Source organism: Musa acuminata, chromosome BXJ1-1 (genome assembly GCF_036884655.1).
Source record: "Musa acuminata AAA Group cultivar baxijiao chromosome BXJ1-1, Cavendish_Baxijiao_AAA, whole genome shotgun sequence".
NCBI classification, from domain to species: Eukaryota; Viridiplantae; Streptophyta; class Magnoliopsida; order Zingiberales; family Musaceae; genus Musa; species Musa acuminata.
This window is the reverse complement of record NC_088327.1, coordinates 36938574-36962501: the sequence shown is the minus strand read 5'-3', so window position 1 is coordinate 36962501 and position 23928 is coordinate 36938574. Positions and strand designations below refer to the sequence as shown.

Below are 23928 nucleotides of genomic sequence, written 5' to 3'. Positions count from 1 at the left end.
AACATACGAATTCTAAAAGAGTAAGGTACACGAAATTTAACGTAGATGATAGCTGTATATAACGGTGTGATGTCAAACTACCCGCTACGTAGATTGGGTAAATATAACGGAACGATTTTAGAATGTAACGCTTGGGCTGGGTGGCATCTATATAACCCGAGGGCCCACTCTGTTGCAATCACAACAACTTCTCTCCCCTCGCGCGCTCTCCTCCTCTCGGCTCTCGGCTCTCGACTCTCGACTCTCGGCGATCTCGTCGTTCTGCGAAGGTCGGAACTGCTCTCCGACGAACACGAACGGGCACAGCTGCGAGGGTCCTTCCCTTCGATTTTTATTGCGGTGATCTCATTCCTTTCTTTTTTCTCTTGTTTCGTTTCGCTTGGTTCTTCATCCGTCGAAATTTTGATTAGGGTTCAGAATTTTTGTTGGTCTTGGGGTTCTTTTAATCGATTCTTGGTTGTCGACTTTCTTGTGGGAAGATCGATCTTTCTGGTTTTCTGGATCGTTTTTTGTCACCTAGCCAGTCTCGTTCTGGTTTCGATTGGAAAATATGTCTTCTTCGCGTTCTAGGCGTGTGGAGTACGACCGCTTCATCCCGTTCCGGTCGGCGATGGACATGGACTACGCACGCTTTGCCCTAACCGGGCCTTCGAGACCGCAGCGTGATGGTTCGAGGGAATCCCCATCGAGCGTGGCGTACCAAAAGCTTCTTGATGACTGCATTTTGAAGAACAGGTCTCGTATCCTCGCTTTCAAGACTGCACCTGAAGCGCCGGCCAGCATGCTGCCCCAGTTTGACGAGCCCATTCGGCCGCAGAAGAAGCAGCAGAGGCGAATCCCTAAAGAACCAGAGAGGGTTTTGGTAATCCACGGCTTGTTGGATGATAATGTTTTGAATCTCCTCGACTGGGGAAGCAATAATGTGTTGGCGATTGGCCTTGAGGACGCAGTGTATCTCTGGGACGCTGCAAACGAGTCGACTAAGCTTCTACAACCCGTAGAAGACAGAGGACCTATCACTTGCATCCGCTGGTCGCCAGACTGTGCAGTTCTTGCTGTCGCATTTGGCAATTCAGATTTATCCCTGATTGATCCAGCAACAGGACATGTCGTGGATGGGATGGAAGATGAGAACCAGGCCCCTGTGTTGTCACTTGCGTGGAGAAGTAATTCAATCTTGACAGTCGGAAGATTTGATGGCACTGTTGTTGATTATGACTTTAGAAAGGATGACATGTTCATCTGTTTCTATAATGGGCATCGGCGTGGAGTTTGTAGTCTTAAATGGTCCGTGTTGTCAGGGCGGTATTTGGCGAGTGGAGGGCAGGACAAACTAGTGCACATATGGGATGCCTGCATGCCTGTCTCACGTGACCATCCACGTCAACGTCAATGGCTTCATAGGATCAGCAGCCACACTTCCATTGTGAAGGCCGTTGACTGGTGCCCAACTCGGAGCAACCTGCTGGCTTCTGGTGGAGGTTGCAATGATCATTGCGTTAAGTTTTGGAACACCGTTAACGGTGCTTGCTTGAACTCGATTGATGCTGGCTCTGAAGTTTGTGCATTGCTATGGGACAAAAACAAATCTGAATTACTGACCTCCCATGGTTCGCCGAACAATCAACTCACCTTGTGGAATTACCCATCCATGACGAGAGTGGCTGAGGTTTCCGGTCATTCATCCCGGGTTCTTTCCTTGGCTGGGAGTCCACTGGGAGGTGTAGTAGCTTCTGCAGCAGCAGATGAGACAGTCAAGTTTTGGAATATCTTTGAGACTCCCAAAATAACAAAACCTGAACTGCCCTTTGCCCAATTTAATGTCATCATAAGATGAAAAGGTGGATAGGTGGAAATGATTAAGATTCCAAATGGAAGACTTCTCTAGTGCTTGGCATGAAGATCTGTTGTTGGTAACATTGCGATGGGAAGTTTCGTGGTGTCAAAGAGGCAGTACATTTTCATACAAGCGCATGGATTCGAGATCTTCAAATATGAGCGCAACCGCCTAAGGTAAGTTAGAAACCTTACAGCCTTTTACAGCATTTTAGTAGGCTTATTTACAACATGACTATCATTGCAGCTACGAGTCTGATTTTTGTTTCCTATTTATTGTTTATCATTTCATAGTTATCGATATGATTATTGCCCAATTGATGAAACATGTGGTCTATAATTTTTGCCCAATTGTTATAATCTAATTATGTGGTTTAAAGTGATTTTAATTTGCTTCTCTTGTGTTTCTTTTTTGTAAGTTACTATCTTTGTCTCATTTTTGTTTGAGAATTTTTGTGCAGACTATATATTTTGTTGTGTATGCTAATCATGCATAATTAGATCAAACTGATAGCTGCTTATTGTTTTTTTTCTTTTTTGAGTTCAGATTTCTTATGATATTCAATATGGCCTTGATATCACATGAAGACATCACATTGCACACCTAGAAGAGTGTTTGACAATCGAGAGATCAATGCATTATAAGAGGTAATTGCCTATGGCCTTATGTTTCTATTTTTTCTTTCCGACTATAAGTTTCCTATGATATAAGTTAAACTTAAGAATTTTATATTCTTTTAGGACTATAAAGAAACTTTGAAGATTGAACTGTGTAGCTCTATTGCCAGAACAAAGCACTTGTAATATGGCCTTAAGTATCACATGAAGATATCACATTGCCAAAACAAACTTTGAAGATTGAACCGTATAACAAACTTCAGATTTCATTTTCCATTTTTTTTTGAGTTGAGATTTCTTATAACATTCAATATGGCCTAGTTATCACATGAAGACATCACATTGCATATCTAGAAGTGTGTTTGACAATCGTGAGATCTATGCATTATAAGAGGTAATTGCTTATGACCCTATGCTTCTTTTTTCTTTTCTAACTATAGGTTTCCTATGATATAAGTTGAACTTCAGAATTTTATATTCTTTTAGGACCATTAAGAAACTTTGAAGATTGAACTGTGTAGCTCTATTGCCAGATCAAAGTACTTTCACATGATGAATTTAAAATCTTGCTATGGTGTCTTTGCTAAATCTTTATTCATAGATACAAAGATATTAAAGCATCTTTGGATTTGCTTAGAGGGTGAAAATATGGAAACTTATGGTGTTGCACAACTATAATCATATTCAACAACTAAGAGATCTATGCATAATTTTGATCTAAGATGTAACTTCTTATGTCTTTATTTTTTGGGTGACTAAAGGTTCCCTAAAATATCCATTAGCCTTCAGATTTTTTATATTCTTTTAGGACCATTCTAGAACCCGTGAAAACTTTTATTTGTTGTAGATATTATTTCACTACGGAGTACTTCATTTCACTTGAAATAGTATTTTTTTTATGTTTATTTGCATATACAAAGATACTAAAGTATCTCAGGATTTTGTTTAGAGGGTGAAATAATTTAGAAAATTGTGGAGTTGCAAAACTAGAATTGTGTTTGACAATCAAAAGACTGTTGATCAACCACTCAGATATTGTTTAAAAAACTGTTCATGAAATGAATAATTTGAAATTTGAAATTTTTCGAAAATAAAGATAAGTTCAAGAATGAAATCCAAGCCTAAAATTTTTTGTTTTTAGTAAGATGTGTCATAATTTCTGTAGAAAGCAGTTATTCAACCTAAGAGAACTGCAAACCACAGTATATACCATAATAGTAAAGAGATACCAAACAAATAAATCTATGAGCTTGATAAAGGTGAGGCATTGTAATTCTGTTTATTATGTTTTTCCCTGTGAAATAAACAAAAATATCAAATTTATGTCTTTCCATGAATAGATTATGTCTTCTGCAACATAGATACACTTCTGATCCTAAGATAGGGCTTGAAAAATGGTGTCAAATGGGATATAATGCAGTTCTAAAGTTTGGAAGTTAGCTTACTAGACCAACAGTTCATAAATGCTTCATTATAGTGATAGTGGAGTAGTTCGGGTCCTTCCGATTAACAAGATCTTCATTAAAGGTTTCGATTTGGATTTATCTTGTTGAATCAGCTGTAGTTGTAGCAGAGTGGTAGCAATGTTCATGAGCTTGATAGACAAGCTTGCTATGTTTCATATAAATGTTCACCAATTAATGACATGGCTACTATTTCAGTATTTTTTCAATTATGCTATTGTGGTCATTTACCACAAGTTTCAGCATCCAAGCACTATATCTGAAATTTGCCTTTGTAAGTATAACACCGACCTTTGAGTTGGTATTTCTTGTTTCCAACTTCCCTATTTGTTTACTGAGATTAAGGTAGTAGTAGCGGTTGTGATTATTTATTGCGATTCCAGTAATATCACATGTGGTACCAAGTTTGAATTTGACACGATAATTCCGATTGATTTATTTAAGTCATCATTTTTTTTAATAATCTATTCATGATCTTGTTGGTTGTAATGGAGAGACAAATTGAATATTGGGTAAGCATTTGAAGTTTCCATCACCAAAGTTACCATCCCTTCTAACACCTCTACCTCTATGCCCCTTGCCATCATCATATATATCTTGTAAACTATCATTGGCCTTATGGACAAGGCTAATGCGGTGGAGATTGATGATCCTCAGAAAGCTCCAGAGCTTGATCGAGACAAACAAGAAGCTGCAGTGAAGCTCATGGCCAACGGTGCGTGCACCCTTTGCAACACGGGGAAGGTGCATATACAACCTTCTTTTTCTCTTGATTAATGGTTGTTGGTGTTTGAATTATAAAACTAGAAATCAGTTTTATGTTGTGAAATTATGCATTTTTTTATTGATGCGCATATGGTTAGCTCACCCTTATTATCCAGAATAATAATTATTCATACTGGTCAAATTTTGTTATTCTCCCCTCTGTTTCAAATGGTCTGAATATTTCGTACCTGATGTGGAGCCATCCATAAAAGATCCTTCTACTAGGTGCTTGTTAGTGTTTGACTTGAAGCCTCACACTTTGAATATAAATTTGAGAGAATTTGTAACATGAATGAACAACTAGTTTACTTTTTTTTTTTTTTTCCAAAAGTGGACGACTTTATATAAAATCTCCAAGCTGATATGCTAGACATTGTTTGTCATAAATGAACTAACAAAATGGAAGAAAGCTGGAAGAACTCGCAAGACTGAATGTTACATCTTTGGACAATGTATCATTCGAACTAGAAGCTCAACTTAAACACACACTTTTCCTTCATTTGAATTAATGAATTGGTCCTCCCCTCTTTTTCTGTGCTTTCTGAACTTCTTAATTGAATATTTCAAATTGTTTTGAAGAGTTCAATTATTCCAAGAATTACTTCAATGCATTTTAGTGATATACTAAGTGAACTGGTTTTGCAAAAAACTTAGAAGTCATCTGTTATTTTTTTGTTGAGCCTGCATATGGATTTTAAGAAGGAATATAGACACCATTTTTAAGTTCCATCATATTTTTTCCTCTTTTTCCCCTTTTCCTCCATAAATTTACAGTAAGGGTCTTTCCATAATTGTCAATATTATAACAAATGTCTACTATTATTCATAACCGTCAATATTTTCAGCTTCATACAATGAGATTTTGCCTAATGTCACTGATTATAGATTAAGTTGTTTGCAAATTGTTTCATGCTTAAAGATATTTCACCTCCAACAATTTTCTCATAGATTGACATTTGTGATGCTTCAGTCATATGTTGAGGCTTACCTTTCATTCATGTTATGATCAAGGCACATTGCTTTTTTTTATCATTCAGGGACAAAGAGACTTAGATCATTGATGTTTCATTTACTGGAATTTGAGAATCAGGTTCAAGTATCCTTTCTTTGTTGAATATTTTGGTTACTCCTTTACTAGAAAGTATCTATGGTGGTTTCTCAAATTTTATCATTGAAAAGTCTACTGCACTAATTAATTCTCTTTCTTGTCTAACTTCTAGCCTGCCTCTTAACATTCTGTAATCTTTTTATCAAATTAGTTATAATTACTAACAAAGAATTGTGACTTCTATTAGTCTTTCTGTTATGTAAGAAAGAAAAAAAGAGATCTTATCAAATTCTGGATTGCATTCTAGATATTGCTCTTCTATTACAGATCATTCATCAATAATATTTTTAGACATGTTTCGATTCCTTTAGACTTTGTTTTTTCTCCTTTTGTTATATTATTCATCAATAATAACATTCCATAATCTTTCGAACAAATTAGTTGTCATTACTCATTACTAACAAAGAATTGTGACTTCTATTAGTCTCTCTGTTCCGTAAGAAAGCAAAAAAAAGACCTATCAAATTTTGGAATTGCATTTTAGATACTTCTCTTTATTATAGATCATTCATTGATAATATTTTTAGACACATTTTGATTCCTTTAGACTTTGTTTTTTCTCCTTTATTTGTGTGTTTTCCACTTTGCACTATTCTGACTATATATTCTGTAGCTGATATTTAACTAATCGTTTTATCATTTAAAAACTGACAATTTATCATATTAATAATATAGGTTTTCCTACCTTGTTGGATTTGCATGTAAAGGTACTGAACATAATACCTTCGCTGTTGATGAGTCACTTAAAGACTTCGTACGATTAGCTGTCAGACTTTCAGTTGTTGGCTCCACTTTTCAAAATTGTTTTTTTTCCCACATTTGAACATGAGGCAGCAAATAGTTTCCTCATTGCTCTAAGTATGCATTTCTAGATGTCTAGAATTTAGGAGTATATTATTGCTTTGGTTGTCATGAACAAGGTTCGCAATATCGTACCGTACCGGTGTTTCGACCTGGGCTCGGTACGGTACGGTACGGTGTACCGACCGGTACCCCCAGGTGCACTGAGCGGTACACCTAATTTCAGTCCGTTAAACCCTCCGAAAATACCTGAAAATAAAAAAAAAGTTAGGATAGGGTTTTCAAGTTATAAATAAATATAGTAATAGTATAAGTTTAGCAAAATCAATGTAAATTAGGTAAGAATAGTATCACATATCTTTTTCGGGCTTTGAGGTAGTTTTGTTCGAGGTTCGTATTTCAGCCCGTTATAGATTGAAATATCTACAGAAAAATCATTTGAATTGTTAGACTATTTTATTACAATATAAACTCTAAAATTCAAATTAATTAAATAATTACATATGTAGATATACTTGATTGTTGATTTTACCACCAAAACGAACGACGGGTCTCCACCCAATCTAACATTGGCTCTGAATCTTCGTTGTAGAATTGGAGGTCAATGAGATCAATATGATTCAAATATGTAATTTTAATCCAATATTATTTAAATTATGATAAAATCATCATTTATCTACACTAATTAAACGATTAACATAGTTAATTTTTCACTAATTACGTCTCTTTCAACACTATAAACATGACAAATATCCTAATAGGTATTAAAGACATTGAATTGATATAAAATCGAATAAATTTCGATTAAATCATCATTAAAATGACTAATCACAACATTAAATAACTTTAATAAAACTTAATTAAACTTATTTTACTATCATAAATATTATTCAATATTTAATATGCATGAAACACACTAATCATAATCTTAAAGATCTTAATTACTCTCTAATTAAGGAAATCGAATACATACCTCTTGATTAAAAAGCTCTTCCTTTTAATCTTCCCAAATTAGCCTCGATTGAATTTATAAATCGTTGTTTTGTAGAGTTTAGGAGAGAAAAAAAAGTTTAAGAGAGAGTTTAAGAGAGTATAATGAAATAGGGGAGAAGAATGACTTAAATAGAATGAGAAAGGGCTCCAACGGTCAAATTGACCGTTGGAGCACTATAGCACTGCTATAGTGTGGTAACGACCGTTGGAGCATTGTAGCACTGCTATAGTGTGGTAACGATCGAAATCGACCGTTACCGCTAGATATTACATCGTATCGTTCGATACGAGATTTTTTTGAATGTACCGTCCGGTAGCGGGCGGTCTGCGTACCGGTATGTACCGCCCATACCGGGCGGTATAATTCGGTATTGCAGACCTTGGTCATGAATATAGAAATTCAGAAAATAAATCTATCTGAGATATTTTTTTTCTGCTGTTATGTAGTCCATTCTCTAATCTTATATAGGAAATATTTTATTGATGTCAGTTTTCTAGTTTTACGTGACATGCCATATTTAGTAATTTGTGCATCTCTGTGTATTTGCCTCGTTCAAGATTCAGATTGTTCATTGTACCAACAACAACAAGAAGTGAAGATATCATGGGTAGCTACTATCATTTTCTAAAATGTTGTATGATTGGTTATAACCATTGAGTGTCATACAATTTCAACAATGGTGATTTTGATTTATTTACTCTTAAGTGTTGGTGCTATCAGTTTTTTTGGTTATGTTAATGTTGCTCTGAGCTAGGAACTAGGTCAGAGTTTTTTTAAAAAAAATTGAAGAGAATCTCAAGAAGTAAGAAATCATGAAGACAAATGTCCATCTTTAAATATTTTTGTGATTTTAAATGGAATATTAAATGCAAAGCTACCTTTCTTGTGATCTTAGAGTTCTCTCTTGGTGATTGTTATTTGTCATAGCTTGATAAGATTAGTAACCAGATGACACTCACTTAATATGGGTTGTTTCTCTTTTATTTTCAAAATTTGCTATCAAGTAGATGCTAATGCAGACAAATTCCAATGATTTATGACCTCTCCTCGACCTTTAGGTATTAATGTTGGTGTGTTTGTCTTAATGAAATTTGGGACTCAATTGCTGATGGTTTCAGCTTGGTCATTTCTCAGATGATGGCGATTGCAATATGTGGATATGGAATTATGGGATAGTGTCACTTGGTAGAATGTTTTTTCTTTGATTATTAGCTCTTATGTTGTCTAGATTCAACTTCCAATAGCATTTTGTAGTGCTTGTGATCAAGATTTTAGTTATGCTCACTGATCCGAAGTTTTTGTTTATGTTCACTTATCCAAATTGAGAGATTTACATGAGCTCTTAAAATGTTGCTGAAGTCAAGTCTGCAATTTTGTGCCCTTAACATTGGAACTATAAATTTTTATGATGTGTTGTTAGCAAGAAGTTCTTATGCATTTATGATGCAATTATTACTATAGTTAATAAGGTTTTATAATGTGGCATTTTATATTGTTTGCTATGCTTTAGCTAAATTGACTTTACTCAACTCGATACTCAAAGAACATCCTTGTGTAATTTTTACGGTCCTTTTTGCTTATCATGTTATTACTTCTAAAATAATTAATTTGTAATTCTATGATGGTAAATGTACAATGTGAAATATTAAGTGTAAATAAAATCTCACTCAAATTGAAATGACTAGCAAAGCAAATTATAAAGGTATCGTACAAAGCTAGTTGTTAATTGGAACATATTTGTGCAGCATTCAACTGATATCTCAATAAAAGATGCTTCTTAATCAGGTTAAAACACATGTACTTATCCATACATTTTGAAGGTACACTCAATCAGTTACGTTTTGATATGGTAATTTGAAACTTTTATTTTTAGTCTCCATAGGTTAGGCTTTGTAGAATCACTAGATTTGGGTATAAAAGTAGATGCATAACTGAATCATGACACTTTTGGCTCATATCATATTATTTTTTATCACTAAATAGGAAGCTAGCTACTTAGTTTTGATGAACATCTTCTATTGTTTATAAAGCAAATTGTCATGCCCTGTAATTCTTTATGTTGTTTTTCTTCTTTTATTTTTTCATGTAATATGGTATCAAAACTTAATCGTTGACCCGTATGCTCGTCCCTCTTGGATTTGTATGCTATGTTTGTATGTAGTTGTTTTTGCTTTTCATGTACTTTCCAACTTCGATGAATGAATTGAATATTGGTACTAATTCTAACGCAATATGATGTGATATAACACAAAAATACAAAAATTGTTAGTTGAAATCTTTAGGAATGTACAATATATTAATTAATGCTAGCAAATGATCGGATTGATGTTGTCAAATTGACTCTGTTAGAACGTCAATCCTTGTTGTCAATATATTATACCAACTCAGGCAGAACATCAATAACATCAATCCTTATTGTCAATATACCTTGGTTACTTTAATTATGGCTATCTAAAATCGAAACATGAAAAAAATATTGAGGAAAATAATTTGGAGTACATAAATTAATTTTTATGACTTTTAAACATAATATAGTTGTTTGAGGTAAAATTCCAAATTATTTTGTTCTGCGTAATGAAATTTGCCACCAAATTGAGAGTATAACTAAATTTCCTTTGTCATGAGAAAAAATAATAGATAATTTTAGAAAGAAATATTGATAACAATTAAGAAGAAGTTGACAAAACATATAACACAAACAAAACATATAAAATATTTAAAATAATTAGGAAAATATGATTTAATTGAAAGCAGTCTGAAAAATGTTTAAATAAGATTTAACACAATAAAAACATGGAAAATTAAAAATCTACTTATGTTGATAAAGATGTTAGAGAAATGTTTACAAATTTATGAAAATTAAAAATTTCACAAAAGTTGTCTTAGTCTAAGAATATATTTTCCTCAAATCTTGAAAGTCCATAATAGTTTATCACACAATCAAAATCTTCAAGGGCATTCCTATAGACTACACCTATTCGATCCAAAAGATAGTTATCTAATAAGGGACATGACGAGTGCCTACTGGGCCTCTACCTGAACTTCATTAACTCAGACAAACATAGTTCACTCGATCAAGGATCTTTGCTAATTTCCTTGTCCTCAAACACCTATTGCATCAATGATAACATATCTCCTTAGTTTTGATGTAATGCATTACTTAGCTTTTAAGGAATGAACATTTTGATTTTTTTAAAAATAGATGTAATTGAAATAAAGTTTACAAAAGGTAGAATATGGTGATTAGGAATACTTGTTAATTGGCTAAAATATGTTAATTGTTGCCATTTTGTGTGTCTTCATTAAGAATTAATTATAAAAAATACAGTTATCATTTAATAAATATAAGGCATTGTTAGAGATTACATTTTAGAGGAAGGGAGATGCATAGTTGAAAAGGTCATTTTATAAATATAAAGCAGTATTAGAGCTCAAATTTTAGCGCAAGAGAAGCATAGTTGAAATTTGAAAAGATCTACCAAGTTTTCTTTCTAGTCTAAAATATCACATTCTAAATAAAGACCTTAATGATGTTTGATGATGTCTATGATCTATTGTTTGGACTCTGGATTATAGTATCTCTTTCTCTTTCATTCAAATTTGTTAATGATAAAAAATGACTAATAACTTGTTTGTATACCAGGCGGAACATGTTGGTATACTATCTTATATACCAGTACCATACTACTATGATATATTATTGAAACCGATATTGGACTGAGATTGAAAATATTATTTTTTGGTGTGTATTTTGTTTATTTCAATTTGTTTACAAGAGTAGTTCTGATTCATTTTTATGGGCATTAACTTTATTTCTGGTAACATGTGGAATTTTACTGCAAGACAACTACGTAGTTTGCCAACATGGCAACCAATTTTAGTGACTAAGACTTTTAGTTAAAAGCAAGGGCTTTTCAATTTTAGTTATTTTGGGTTACACGAATGAACAAACAGTGTACCTTTTTTTCCCAAAAGTGGACAAATTTAAACATGCAAGATGATATGCTAAACATTGTTTGTAAAAAATGAACTAACAAAATGAAAGAATGTAGGAAGAACTTGCAAGACTCTGAACGTTTACATCTTTGGGCAATGTATCATTCGAACCAGAAGCTCAGCTTAAACACATACTTTACCTTCATTTGAATTAGTGAATTGGTCCCCCCTCTGTGTCTTTGTTAAGCCTTCTGAATTTTTTAATGAAATATTGCAAACTTGTTTAAAGAGTTCAATTATTCCACGAATTACTTCAATGCATTTCTGATTTTAGTAAGATGCGTCATAATTTCTGTAGAAAGCAGTTATTTCAACCTAAGAGAACTGTAAACCACAGTATATTTCATAATAGTAAAGAGATACCAAACAAATAAATCTATGAGCTTGATAAAGGTGAGCATTGTAATTCTGTTTATTATGTTTTTCCCTGTGAAATGAATAAAAATATCAAATTTACATGTCTTTCCATGAATAGACTAGGTCTTCTGCAACATAGATACACTTCTAATCCTAAGATAGGGCTAGAAAACTGGTGCCAAATGGGATATAATGTAGGTTCTAAATTTTGGAAGTTAGCTTACTAGATCAATAGTTCACAAATGCTTCATTATGGTGATAGTGGAGTAGTTCGGGTCCTTCCGATTAACAGGATCTTCATTGAATCTGAAGGTTCTGATTTGTGATTGTTTCAGTCTATGGGATTTATCTTGCTGAATCAGTTGTAGCTGTAGAAGAGTAGTAGCAATGTTCATGAGCTTGATAGACAAGCTTGTTATGTTTCATATAAATGTTCACCAATTAATGACATGGCTACTATTTCAGTATTTTTTCAATTCTGCTGTTGTGGTCATTTACCACAAGTTTCAGCATCCAAGCACTATATCTGAAATTTTCCTTTTGTAAGTATAACACCGACCTTTGAGTTGGTATTTCTTGTTTCCAACTTCCCTATTTGTTTACTAAGATTAAGGTAGTAGCAACGGTTGTGATTATTTATTGTGATTCCAGTAATATCACATGTGGTACCAAGTTTGAATTTGACATGATAATTCCGATTGAATTATTGAAGTCATCATTTTTTTAATAATATATTGATGGTCTTTTTGGATGTAATGGAGAAACAAAATGAATATTGGGTAAGCAAAGTCTCCATCACCAAAGTTACCATCCCTTCCAACACCTCTACCTCTGTGCCTCTTGCCATCGTCATGTACATCTTGTAAACTATCATTGGCCTTATGGACAAGGCTAATGCAGTGGAGATTGATGATCCTCAGGAAACTCCAGAGCCTGATCAAGACAAACAAGAAGCTCATGGCCAATGGTGCGTGCATCCTTTGCAAGAAGGGGATGGTGTATATACCAAGGTTCGTAATACCGTACCGGTATTTCGACCTGGGCTCGGTACCGGTATGGTACGGTATACCAAGCGGTACACCTAGGTGTACCGAGTACTGTAGCACTGCTATAGTACTACAGTACACTCGGACCGATAACAGTCGGTCCGCGTACTGACAACCTATCGGACCGGTACGTACCACCTGTACCGGGCGGTATGGCTCGGTACGATAGACCCACTATATACAACCTTCTTTTTCTCTTGATTAGTGGTTATTGGTGTTTGAATTGTAAAACTAGAAATCAGTTTTATGTTGTGAAATTATGCATTGAAGAACAAGAGAATGAATGTCTGACAAATTACCAATGAGATCATCTAGTATTTTTTTTATTAATGCACATATGCTTAGCTCACCCTTGTTATCCAGAATAATAGTTATTCATACTGGTCAGATTTTTTTTGTTTCCCTCGTGTTTCAAATGGTTTGAATATTTCGTGCTTGACGTGGAGCCATCCAGAAAAGATCCATCTACTAGGTGCTTGTTAGTGTTTGACTTGAAGCCTCCCACTTTGGATAAAAATTTGAGAGAATTTGTACATGAATGAACAACCAGTGTACTTTTTTTTCCCAAAAGTGGACAAATTTATATATCCAAGCTGATATTCTAGATATTGTTTGTCAAAAATGAACTAACAAAATGAAAGAATGCAGGAAGAACTCGTAAGATTCTGAACGTTTACATCTTGGGGCAATGTATCATTCGAACCAGAAGCTTAGCTTAAACACACACTTTACCTTCATTTGAATTAGTGAATTGGTCCCCCATCTCTCTCTCTCTCTGTTAAGCCTTCTGAATTTGTTAATGAAATATTGCAAATTGTTTTGAAGAGTTTAATTATTTCAAGAATTACTTCAATGCATTTTATTGGTATACTAAGTGAACTGATTTTCCAAAAAATTTAGAAGTCATATGTTAATTTATAAGTAAACCAAAGGGACGTCGCTTGTTTTTTTGCCCGCGTGGGAGAAGAAACCCTCCCCCCGCACCAAAAAGGGTGACGAGGCAATCGCCCCTTTTTATGTTATATATATATATGTATATGTATATATATATGTATATATATATATATAGATATCAAATGTACCTCTCGGTATACAGTACCATATCGTACCGAGCGAATCTCAAAACTCCGATATTGTATGAAATTTCAATCCTTGTCCTCAACATTCATTTATTATTCATTATAATCCTTGTCCTGAACATATATTTGTTATTCATTATAAGTTTTTGGCTTTTGTATATTGGATCTTAAATTGCTAAACTAAAAATGTATGTATTGGAATGAAATCCTACAGAAAGAAACAAGATGTCTAATTAGTTTATGTCAACTAATCTAGACAAAAGTAAATAAATAATGGGTCGGACGGATAGTTTACATTATATGATTCAAGTTTCAAAAATTCTATATATTCTTGCAAAACTCTTAGGATATGCCGAAATAAAAGTTGCAATTGATCACAACAAGAAAAAAGATATAACTTAATTCCTCGATGGTGTGACAAAATTTGAACATTTTTTTTGTATTACAATATATGTCTCTTTAACTCAAGTCCATGATAGTGTAATTAATTTAATTGTCTTCTTTTATATAAATTATTATCTGAAAGAGTCTTCCCGTATTTTCTTAATTTCTGATTTTTTTTTATTTTAGTACACTTGTTAATGGAGCTATCTCTTGATCTTCCAAGGCATTCCCTCATTAAGATATTAGGACAAGCTACCCAGTTGATATATGGATCTGAAAATTGAATAAAAGTTACATAAAGATTGCATCTTTCATGAAACAAATAGGATAAATATTTATATAGTTGGGTTTCCTTACCACAAATGGAGTACCAATAGACTAGGTTAATTAAAAATGTTCTCACCTTGAACGTTAGGCAGGAGGCAAGGTTAGGAGGAACAAATTTAAATGGACAAATTTATCTTATATAAGTATGTGTTAGACGTAAATAAATTTTTGCTTAGTTGTAAACAAGATGAAACATGTTCAATCTAGTAGAGTTATTATGTTGATGTGAATGCCTCAATCGAGAACTTCATTTTCTCTAGGATTTTCTGCATTGGAAGTCGTTGTGTCATAGGTTAGTGATATGTTCAGAGATGGCTATGCTTAATTTCCCCCTTTCTCCACCAAAATCACAGCCATAGAGAAAACAAACTTTCTTATGTTTTTATGTGTTGGCAAAAAAATGTTTCTCATTGTTAGGTTTAAACAAACGAGTAGTGCCATGATTCAAAGGCCTCTTTGTTGTCTAATTAGACATAAGTATATTTATTTTTCGGATCTACAATTGTCACTTTTAAATTCCTTCTAGGTGTTTCAATTTTGATCTTTCTCAAAGAAAATTAGTTTCTTTACTTGATTTCTTGTTATGAGTACCAATGTTTCTAACACCGCCAATGTCGGTCCCAAGCCCGAATGAAAAAGGTGGAGGGTTGCTTAAGGCCATAAAAAGCCAGTGTTGAAAACATGTTAGTACTCATAAGCATGATCCTAATTGTTTCATGGTAAGACTAGTCCGTCACAATAAATTGATGCAACATATATTGACCTCTCCAGTTATTATGAGAAATAGAGTTTTCTGTTCCTAATTCTAACATTTAAAGTGCCCATTAGTTCTTTAAATCAAGGTTCGCCGTACCGTACCGTACCGGCGTTTCGACCCGGGCTCGGTACCGGTACGGTACGGTATACCGCTCGGTACACCCAGGTGTACCGAGCGGTACACTCAGGTGTACCGAGCACTGTAGCAGTGCTACAGTGCTACAGTGCACTGCTACAGTGCTCGGTACGGGCGGACCAGTACAGGGCGGTCCGCGTACCGCTAGCCTGTCGGACCGGTACGTACCGCCCGTACCGGGCGGTACAATCCGGTATGGCAAACCTTGCTTTAAATCAAGGTCTGCAATACCGAATGATACTGCTCGTACCGGGTGGTACATACCGGTCCGTCAATAGACCAGTACACGGACCGCCCGCTACCGAGCGGTACCATCAATTAAGGCATTATCGTTATCGATTGAGGTGTTATTATCGACGGTGATCGAGGGAGAAGAAAGAAGAGGGAGAAGACGAAGAAAGAAATAGGAAAAAAAGGTAGAACCTGGATGTCACCTCTCTCCTCCTCGTCTGTCGACGACTTCTCATCTGTGCGCGGGAGAAGAGGCATCGGCTTGTGGGGCGGAGAGAAGCGAAGATTTTTTTTTTCTTCTCTTCTTGGGCAATGTCGCCTCGGGCATCATCGCAATATTTTTGTTTTTTAGATGTATTTTTTTTTTTATCTGCGACGTCGCCCCGCATAGAGGTAAACTGTGCGGTTTACCTATATATATATATATATATATATATACACACACACACAGCGGTATACCAAAATATACCACTCGGTATATAGTATCATACCGTATCGAATAAGTCTTGAAATTTTGGTATGGTACAAAATTTCAATCCTTGATTTAAGTGACTTCTTTTATGGACTAACATGCAAATATCGGGACTGTGTAACTTATATATCATGAACTATCATTGTCCATAATGTAAGTTACTCATCTAAGAAACCAACAAGTATGCTTTCTGTGGATGATAATTGTTAGGACGGGAAACCACAGCATGTGGATAAGGTTCTTAATGGTGAAATTTTATAGGTTGGATCAAGGTATGCAATACCGTACCGTATTAGTATTTCGAGGTTGGCTCGGTATGGTACAGTATCGTATACCGAGCGGTACGCTAGGGTGTACCAAGCAGTACACCTAATTTAGGTGTAAGACCCTCTGAAAATACCTAAAAAAAAAAAAAAAAGTTAGGATAGGATTTTTAAGTTAGAAATAAATATAGTAATAGCATAAGTTTAGTAAAATCAATGTAAATTAGGTAAAAATAGTATCACATATTTTTTTCAGGCTTTGAAGAATATCTTATGCAAGGTTCGTATTTCAGTTCAGTACGGATTATCCTTATGTAAACATACCTCTTGATTAGAAAGTTCTTCCTTTTAATCTTCCTAAATTAGCCTCGATTCAATTCACAAATCGTTGTTTTGTAGAGTTTAGGAGAGCACAAATGTGAGAAAAAAAGAGTTTGAGATAGTTTAAGAGAGTATGAGAATGTAATGGAGTGAAATAAAGGAGAAGAAGGGTTTAAATACCATAAGAAAGGGTTCCAATGGTCAATTTGACCATTGGAGCACTGTATCACTATTACCGATCGGTTTTAAATATTTCTTCCTCTTACTGTAGCATTGTAGCACTCTAGCATGTTCTGTCTGGTAGCGGGCGGTTCGCGTACCGGTATGTCGTCGGATCGGTACGTATCGCCCGTACCGGGTGGTACCATTCTAAATTGGTTGGATCAAGATTGACAATCCTTGGAACATGATGAGATAAACTACTCCACTCTATTTGACTTTGTGAACTAAAACTTGATGGTTAATTTTTTTTTTAACTTTTTATTGGCAGCTGCAATGACATATATGAATCTCCAATTGAATTGTGAGAGACACGATGGCTATGCAGGTCCATTTCTCAAAGGATTTGGACTGCCATTTACAAGGACAAGTCTCCACATTGTTAGTTACAGATGTTCTTCTGTTTCTTCTTTGCATTTTGTTCTGTAATATTTTGTGTCAAACATTGAAATAATTATAGATGATGTGTTCCATATTACTTAATAGAAATTCTTTTGCTTTTTGGCTTTCCACGTGTTCAAAAGTGTTCTTTCTTAGTTTAGAGGATTCCACAATAAGTTTATGAAGAAACTAATGTTAATTAAATTATTTTTTCATGCATATTATGTGAATGGATATGGTTTCTTATCAAATCAATTTACAACCTGATTTGGCAATTTTGTACTTGAATAGTTGGGTCTGTCTTCAATATTTGATGAAATTGTTAAAACTGAAGTAACCAGGCACATGCAACCTACTGATTACTTGAGCTTGTTTGGGGAAGAATTCAAATGAACTGAAGATTATTGGGAACAATTCATATTAATCTGTTGTTGCAGATAATAATAATGTCATTGTCATCTTCTTAATGCTTGTGCGGGCTATCTGTCTTCATTCTTATCATCTCGTGTTTGTTGGTTTCATACCAAGTTTAATTATGAATAGACAATTTACGTTTTGGCTTTCTAAGTAAGCATTTATTTTTCAATCTTCAGGCAAAAGCAGCATGTGTATTGATTGATTTATGCTTTGGACCATTATCACCATGGATATATACAATTACTGCAAAGGTTTCATCTTTTCCCATAATAAGTCTACATATTAAGTCAACAACTTGTATTTTTGTAACTGCATCGACCCTTTTTCAGGTTGATCTTGCAATTGAACTTCCGGAGGACCTCTTGGTGTTATTCAAGTAATTTCATCATTCTTCTTGTTTTTATTACTGTTATGAAGGCTTAATTCTTTATTATAATGAATGCTCGTTTGGTTGGTTGGTTGGTTATGAAGTCATGGATACAAGTGCAAGATATTGATATGATGGATATGGGCATGTATCAATGTATAATGTTTACTATTTAATGTGACAAAATTTGGTATTTATTTAATGTTAGAATAGGTAGATGTATATAAATCAGGATTCGTCATAATTAACCTATTCATCATGAAAATATATAAATAATGTTTGGTAAATTATCTAACATAAGCAATTAAAACTATCTATGTTTGATGAGTACTTGATCATTTCTTGGTGCAGATCTGACCTTTTTTGTGGTCAATACATTGTGATTTATTGTGGACGATCAAAATTATCAATCATTAATTTTCTTGTGAAATAATCTTCTCATTTTGAGAAAAATGTTATTTGATTTGAACATCATAGTCCTAGCATAACAAAGACTATGAAGTTCAGAGGCAATTTGTTCTGCTGTGGTATAATATTTGATGATGATTGTTCAGATGGCAATTAGTTTCACCATTTGATGATGTATGATAATATTTCAAGTTTGCCAGCAGTGGTTGATGATTGTCGAACTATGTCATGCTAGTATAATACTAGCATGGTGTTTGGTTTTATACCAAGGATGTCCTTGAACACACAATCAAGCACAAGGCTTGTTCCAGCTATATGTTTAAACCGTGCTGATCGGCATGTATTGTACTGACATGTCCATCCTGATGAACTAAAAAAACACTTTCTATGACCTATCATAGATGTTATTTTGTGATCCATCTATTACCTTATTGTGAAGATTCCAACAATATCAGTCATTTGTACACTTGAATAAAACCTTGATCTCTTGAATTTGATCATGATCATGATAGCAGTTATTGTGAAACTGAAAATTTTGTCTGTTGGATTGTAATTTTCCTTTTTTTCTAGAGTACCAATAAAGAACCTACTGTTTTGAGTGTTCTGATGATACAACTATGACACAGCCTTGTACAGAGTTCTTTGGAGTGTTGTGCTCAACTCTTATGGGACTTTTATGGACCAATATAACTACTGTTGTGGCTTGGAAAGCTATATATTTCTTAATGGGTAGCAGATTATTTTTTACATGTTTCTTAGATACCAATATACACTTAAAATATACACTTCAAATCCTGTGAATGCAAGTCCTTTAGTTCTAGTTACTGTCATTTAGTACTTTTTAGTTCATGAACCCTGTATGTGACATCCATCTTTCATCTGTGTGTGCTCAAGAAATTATGAATTTCATCACAATGCCCCAGTTATTATCCAATTTCTCTAACAGTTATGTCCAGGATACATCTTGACTCTATGATTTCGCAGAGCTGATTTTATCAAGATTACAAAATAGGATAATAAGTTGTATCACATATTATAATTTATAGACTGGCCAAGGACCTTGCATTTGATTAGGTACTAAGATCTTACTGATACTTATTGCATTATGATCTTAATTTTTTACTGATTTCATCAGGTTTTTTTTGGATATGCACAATTGGTCAAAAAAAAATCAGTTGGGTCCTGATGCAATACCTTGTTTCTGTGGCATTTATCTAGCAACAGGTTTTAGTATGAAAATGTCTCTTTGTGAGTTCCACACATTGCAGCTACCAACATGCATGTGACAGCTCTCTTGCACACTTTCAGTATGTTGTTTCTAAGACTAATGAAGTTTTAGCTCCTGATTGTTTTTAAGGTACAATAAAACAGTTTCTTTATGGAACCATATATTCTAACTTCTAAGAACCTACAATGGAATATTTTTAGTGTCACATTTTCTGCAGGCACATTTGACGAAAAGAGCATTTCCTGTTATTTACTTATGGTGGATCATGTTTCTTATGTAGGATAAGATTTTTTTCATGCAGCTTTTTTATGCATGAAACAATAAGGATCCTACCTGTGAATTTGGAATTAGCTATGGTTGGTTTATTCAAATCCTGCAAGTCCTTTAGTTCTAGTCATTATCATTTAGTACTTTTTAGTTCATGAACCCTATATGTGACATCCATCTTTCATTTGTGTGTGCTCAAGAAACTGTGAATTTTGTCACAATGCCCCAGTTATTATCCAAATTCTATCCACTTCCTCCTGAATAAAAATTCAAGAAAAGGAAAAAAAATCTTGATACACTTTCGTATGATAGATTATGCACTTATTTTCATGCTTCATGTTTGGTTGAGTTTGTTCATAATGTCCCTACCAGGTGTTTTCATAATCTGCTAGCCATGCTTATGTTGCTTTGAAGCAAGGTATACAATTTGAATGGTACCGTTCGGTACGGGCGGTACGTACCAGTCCGACAGGTTATCGGTATGCGGATTGTCCGTTATCGCCTGGCACAGCTCGGTAACGGTCGATTTTGACCCTTTCTCATGTTTTTAAACCCTTCTCTCCTATTTCACTCCATTTTATTCTCACTCTCTTAAACTATCTCAAACTTTTTTTTTCTCATATTTGTGTTATCCTAAATTCCATTACACCTAAATTAGGCGTACCGCTTGGTATGCCATACCGTACCATACCGAACCAACCTCGAAACACCGGTATGATATGGTATTTCAATCCTTGCTTTGAAATATATCTTGCTGGCCTTGTCTGGGCATATGGATGATGTACTGTCAAAATATAAGGTTTGACCTATTGAAGTATCAAGCATAATTTTGCTTACTCTTTCCAGTCAGATAGATGATGCTTTTACCATCCGTGTAGGAATTTGAACATAGGTTTCTATTTCTTTTGGAGATGCTAGAACCCTTCCTTGATCTTGTGATTACTGGAACAAAGAATACAACTTCTGCTTATGATATACACTTGGAGAAATAGAAGAACTGTTGTATTGCATTCAATGTTATATGTACTGCATTATGAAGGCCTGCCATTCTTCCTTTTGTGGAATCTGAATGGAGATGTGGATCTATTGCACCAAGGTCTACTGTAACAGTATATGATAATATCATAGGAAAAATAAAAAAAACTTTAACATCTTTATAGTTTATACTTTATAGTGCTTATTTTTGGAGATGCAAAGAGAGAGAATGAAGTGATCGGTGAAGACTGTAGTTTAAAAAGATGTGAGAGTCAAAAAAGAAGAAATTAGTTTTTGTTTTTTTTTCCCTGCAACAAAAAGAATCTTATCAAATGCACCTTGTTGGTTGTTACATTACTTGGTTTTCATTTAGCTGACAATATACTGTCTTCATTGTCTTTCTATATTGCAGTGTACTCCTTTTTGTTTTGGGGTCACATATGTCATTTCCTTTAGATATTGACCTTTGCAAATATTCATTTCCTAAGGTGGCTGATCAAGAGTTTTAGCTGTTTCTTCTGACTTTGTGATATGTTCTCATGGGGCTTCTAGCACATCCAGTAATCCGGATGAAGCAAAGAGAAAGATTGATGCATCTAAAGCTGCCACAAGAAAAGATGTACTCCAAGATGCTAATCTGTAGTTTGCTCCTAGAGATCTGTCAAAAATTGTTCTGACAAGTGTTTCCAATTATTTTACGGGGGACTGGATCAGATTGAATTTCGGTTGTGGTGTTTCAGAGGTGAATAAGATTTCAAATAACAACTTTCAGAATATTGGTTTCTTTGCTGATTACTCAATTTGAACGTTTGGCAGCTGATTTGTGTTCCCAGCATGACATAATCCCAGAAAGCCATGAAGCTGCAATAGAAGCCATACTCTTGGCTGCAGAATGTTATGTCAACTCATTCTTTATAATCGATTTCATATGGATGCAATTCAGAGCTTATGAATCAGATGAAAATCATTGGATCCAAATTCAAGAATAAAAATGGATTAGTGGTGTTTTATGAAGACCTTAAGAGATGTAATGTCAATCTGGAGACAATAGCTTATCTTGAAAGTTAAAGAGATATAACTGTTCTACAAATTCTGCTTCTGCTAAACTGGACCTTGAATCTGGGAGAATTTTGGCTCTTGGGAAACCTTGTACATATTATTTTGAAGGTAATCAGCAGGCTTTGGAAATATCACAAGTCGACATTGAATCAGCTGATGTGGCAACATTGATTAGGCAGAATCAACCATTGCTTTGTCACTTTGTAATCCTCCTTCAGAGTCTCCCCTCTTTCTACTGCATTCTGCAACTGAGTTATCCTGTTCTGTAGAGAATGTTAATGACATTATACTGCAGTCAGCTGCAAATCTTAGTGGACAAATTACAACTTTGTACACCCAACTGAAAGCAAGCAACATACAGCTTGAAATGGAAAAGTTACATGGGCCGCAAAGGTGCTGGGCACTTCTTGAAAGATTAATAATAACATCTTCTGGAAATGATGAACGGACATATCCCATTGGCATCAAAAGTGCTGGTTTCATCTACAGAACTTTATTCCACATTTATCGTGGATGCAGAAAATATCCAGATTTTCAAGTTGCATATGTCCATTTTCTAGATTTTTAGGATGGATGTCAGTATCTTGAAATGCAAAGCAATACTTGAAGGGACACATGTTTATTACCTCTGATCTTTCACAAATTTTATCATTTTTTTATCAAATTTTGCGGATGAGTTAGCACTTACCGATAATTTAGTAAAAGAATTTTTAATCTGCATATTCATATCCATCAGTCAGATGCTAAACTATCATTTCAAGTATTTTCTCCTCACCTGCATATGTTATTCCCAAATATAAGAAAACAGTTTGGTGAGTTTGGAGAAATAATTTTGGAAGTTGTTGGTATGCAACTAAACTCTCTTCCATGCAATATTGTTGTTCTAGATATCCTCTTCTAGTTTGTTGACCTTTGTTTGTGGTCATTATCTGAACCATTTTCGTGTTACAAAAAATACTATTACTTTGATATGTCATGTCGTTAGAAATGCCAAGGCTATTATTTTTTGTGTGCTTAAATCGATTATTGTTGAGCACATGCAAGCACTGGTTAATAAAATGTCCAGGTAGCTCACATCTTGATATCTCTTTATTGGCAAGTGGCATCTGCTATGCTTGATTTTCTATTCAAGTTGCTTGAGAACATTACTTTCTCCTATGGTTTTTTCTCTATGTTCTATAATTTTAATTTTCTATTGTAATGCACCAAAAATTTCATAGTATTTGTAGACTGATAAATGGCTATCATGAAAGGAGCATTGATAACCTTAGCGGTAAACTGATAATGAGACTTTATTGGTTGGTTTATTCTATATAATGTTGGGTCATTCAAAATCAGAACAGTCATCTGTTGCATTGCATCATCTTGAGAGAATTATTGACCTACGTAGCTACAATGGTGTTAATGAACTATCTAACACGGTTAAACAAATTTTGGTTTGCTCTCGGTTACTAGGGGCTCTTCCTGAATAAGTAGCTTCCATTTGAGTTACAAAGACAAGGGATAGAGTGATGGTAGTAGCATCATCTGACCCTTCAATGCTGTAGTGAACATATGCATTGGTGTTGTTACTAGCCTTTGTCCTATATATAGAAAAAGCTCAACTACAATCCTTTCTTGTAGCCACTTATACCATCATTCAAGAAATGGGCAA

The 23928-nt window shown here is 34.5% G+C and overlaps 1 protein-coding gene across 11 annotated transcripts; it reads left to right on the top strand.

Annotated features, from left to right (window-relative positions):
• The first annotated feature begins 202 nt into the window (after nt 1-202).
• Nucleotides 203-22994, top strand: LOC135678337 (cell division cycle 20.2, cofactor of APC complex-like). 11 transcript variants are annotated; one of them, XM_065191040.1, is made up of 8 exons: nt 203-2013; nt 2384-2484; nt 4575-4661; nt 5720-5772; nt 18147-18221; nt 18300-18346; nt 21704-21957; nt 22032-22994. In XM_065191040.1, the coding sequence occupies exon 1, from the start codon at nt 551-553 to the stop codon at nt 1835-1837; it is 1287 nt and encodes a 428-aa protein (XP_065047112.1). In that variant the 5' UTR covers nt 203-550; the 3' UTR covers nt 1838-2013; nt 2384-2484; nt 4575-4661; nt 5720-5772; nt 18147-18221; nt 18300-18346; nt 21704-21957; nt 22032-22994. The 11 variants fall into 11 exon arrangements, 9 of the variants coding, with proteins under 9 accessions (XP_065047112.1, XP_065047143.1, XP_065047136.1 ...); XM_065191071.1 differs by adding an exon at nt 20613-20755 and having other exon boundaries at nt 21768-22994; XM_065191064.1 differs by adding an exon at nt 20613-20755 and having other exon boundaries at nt 21704-22994.
• Nucleotides 22995-23928: the final 934 nt, after the last annotated feature.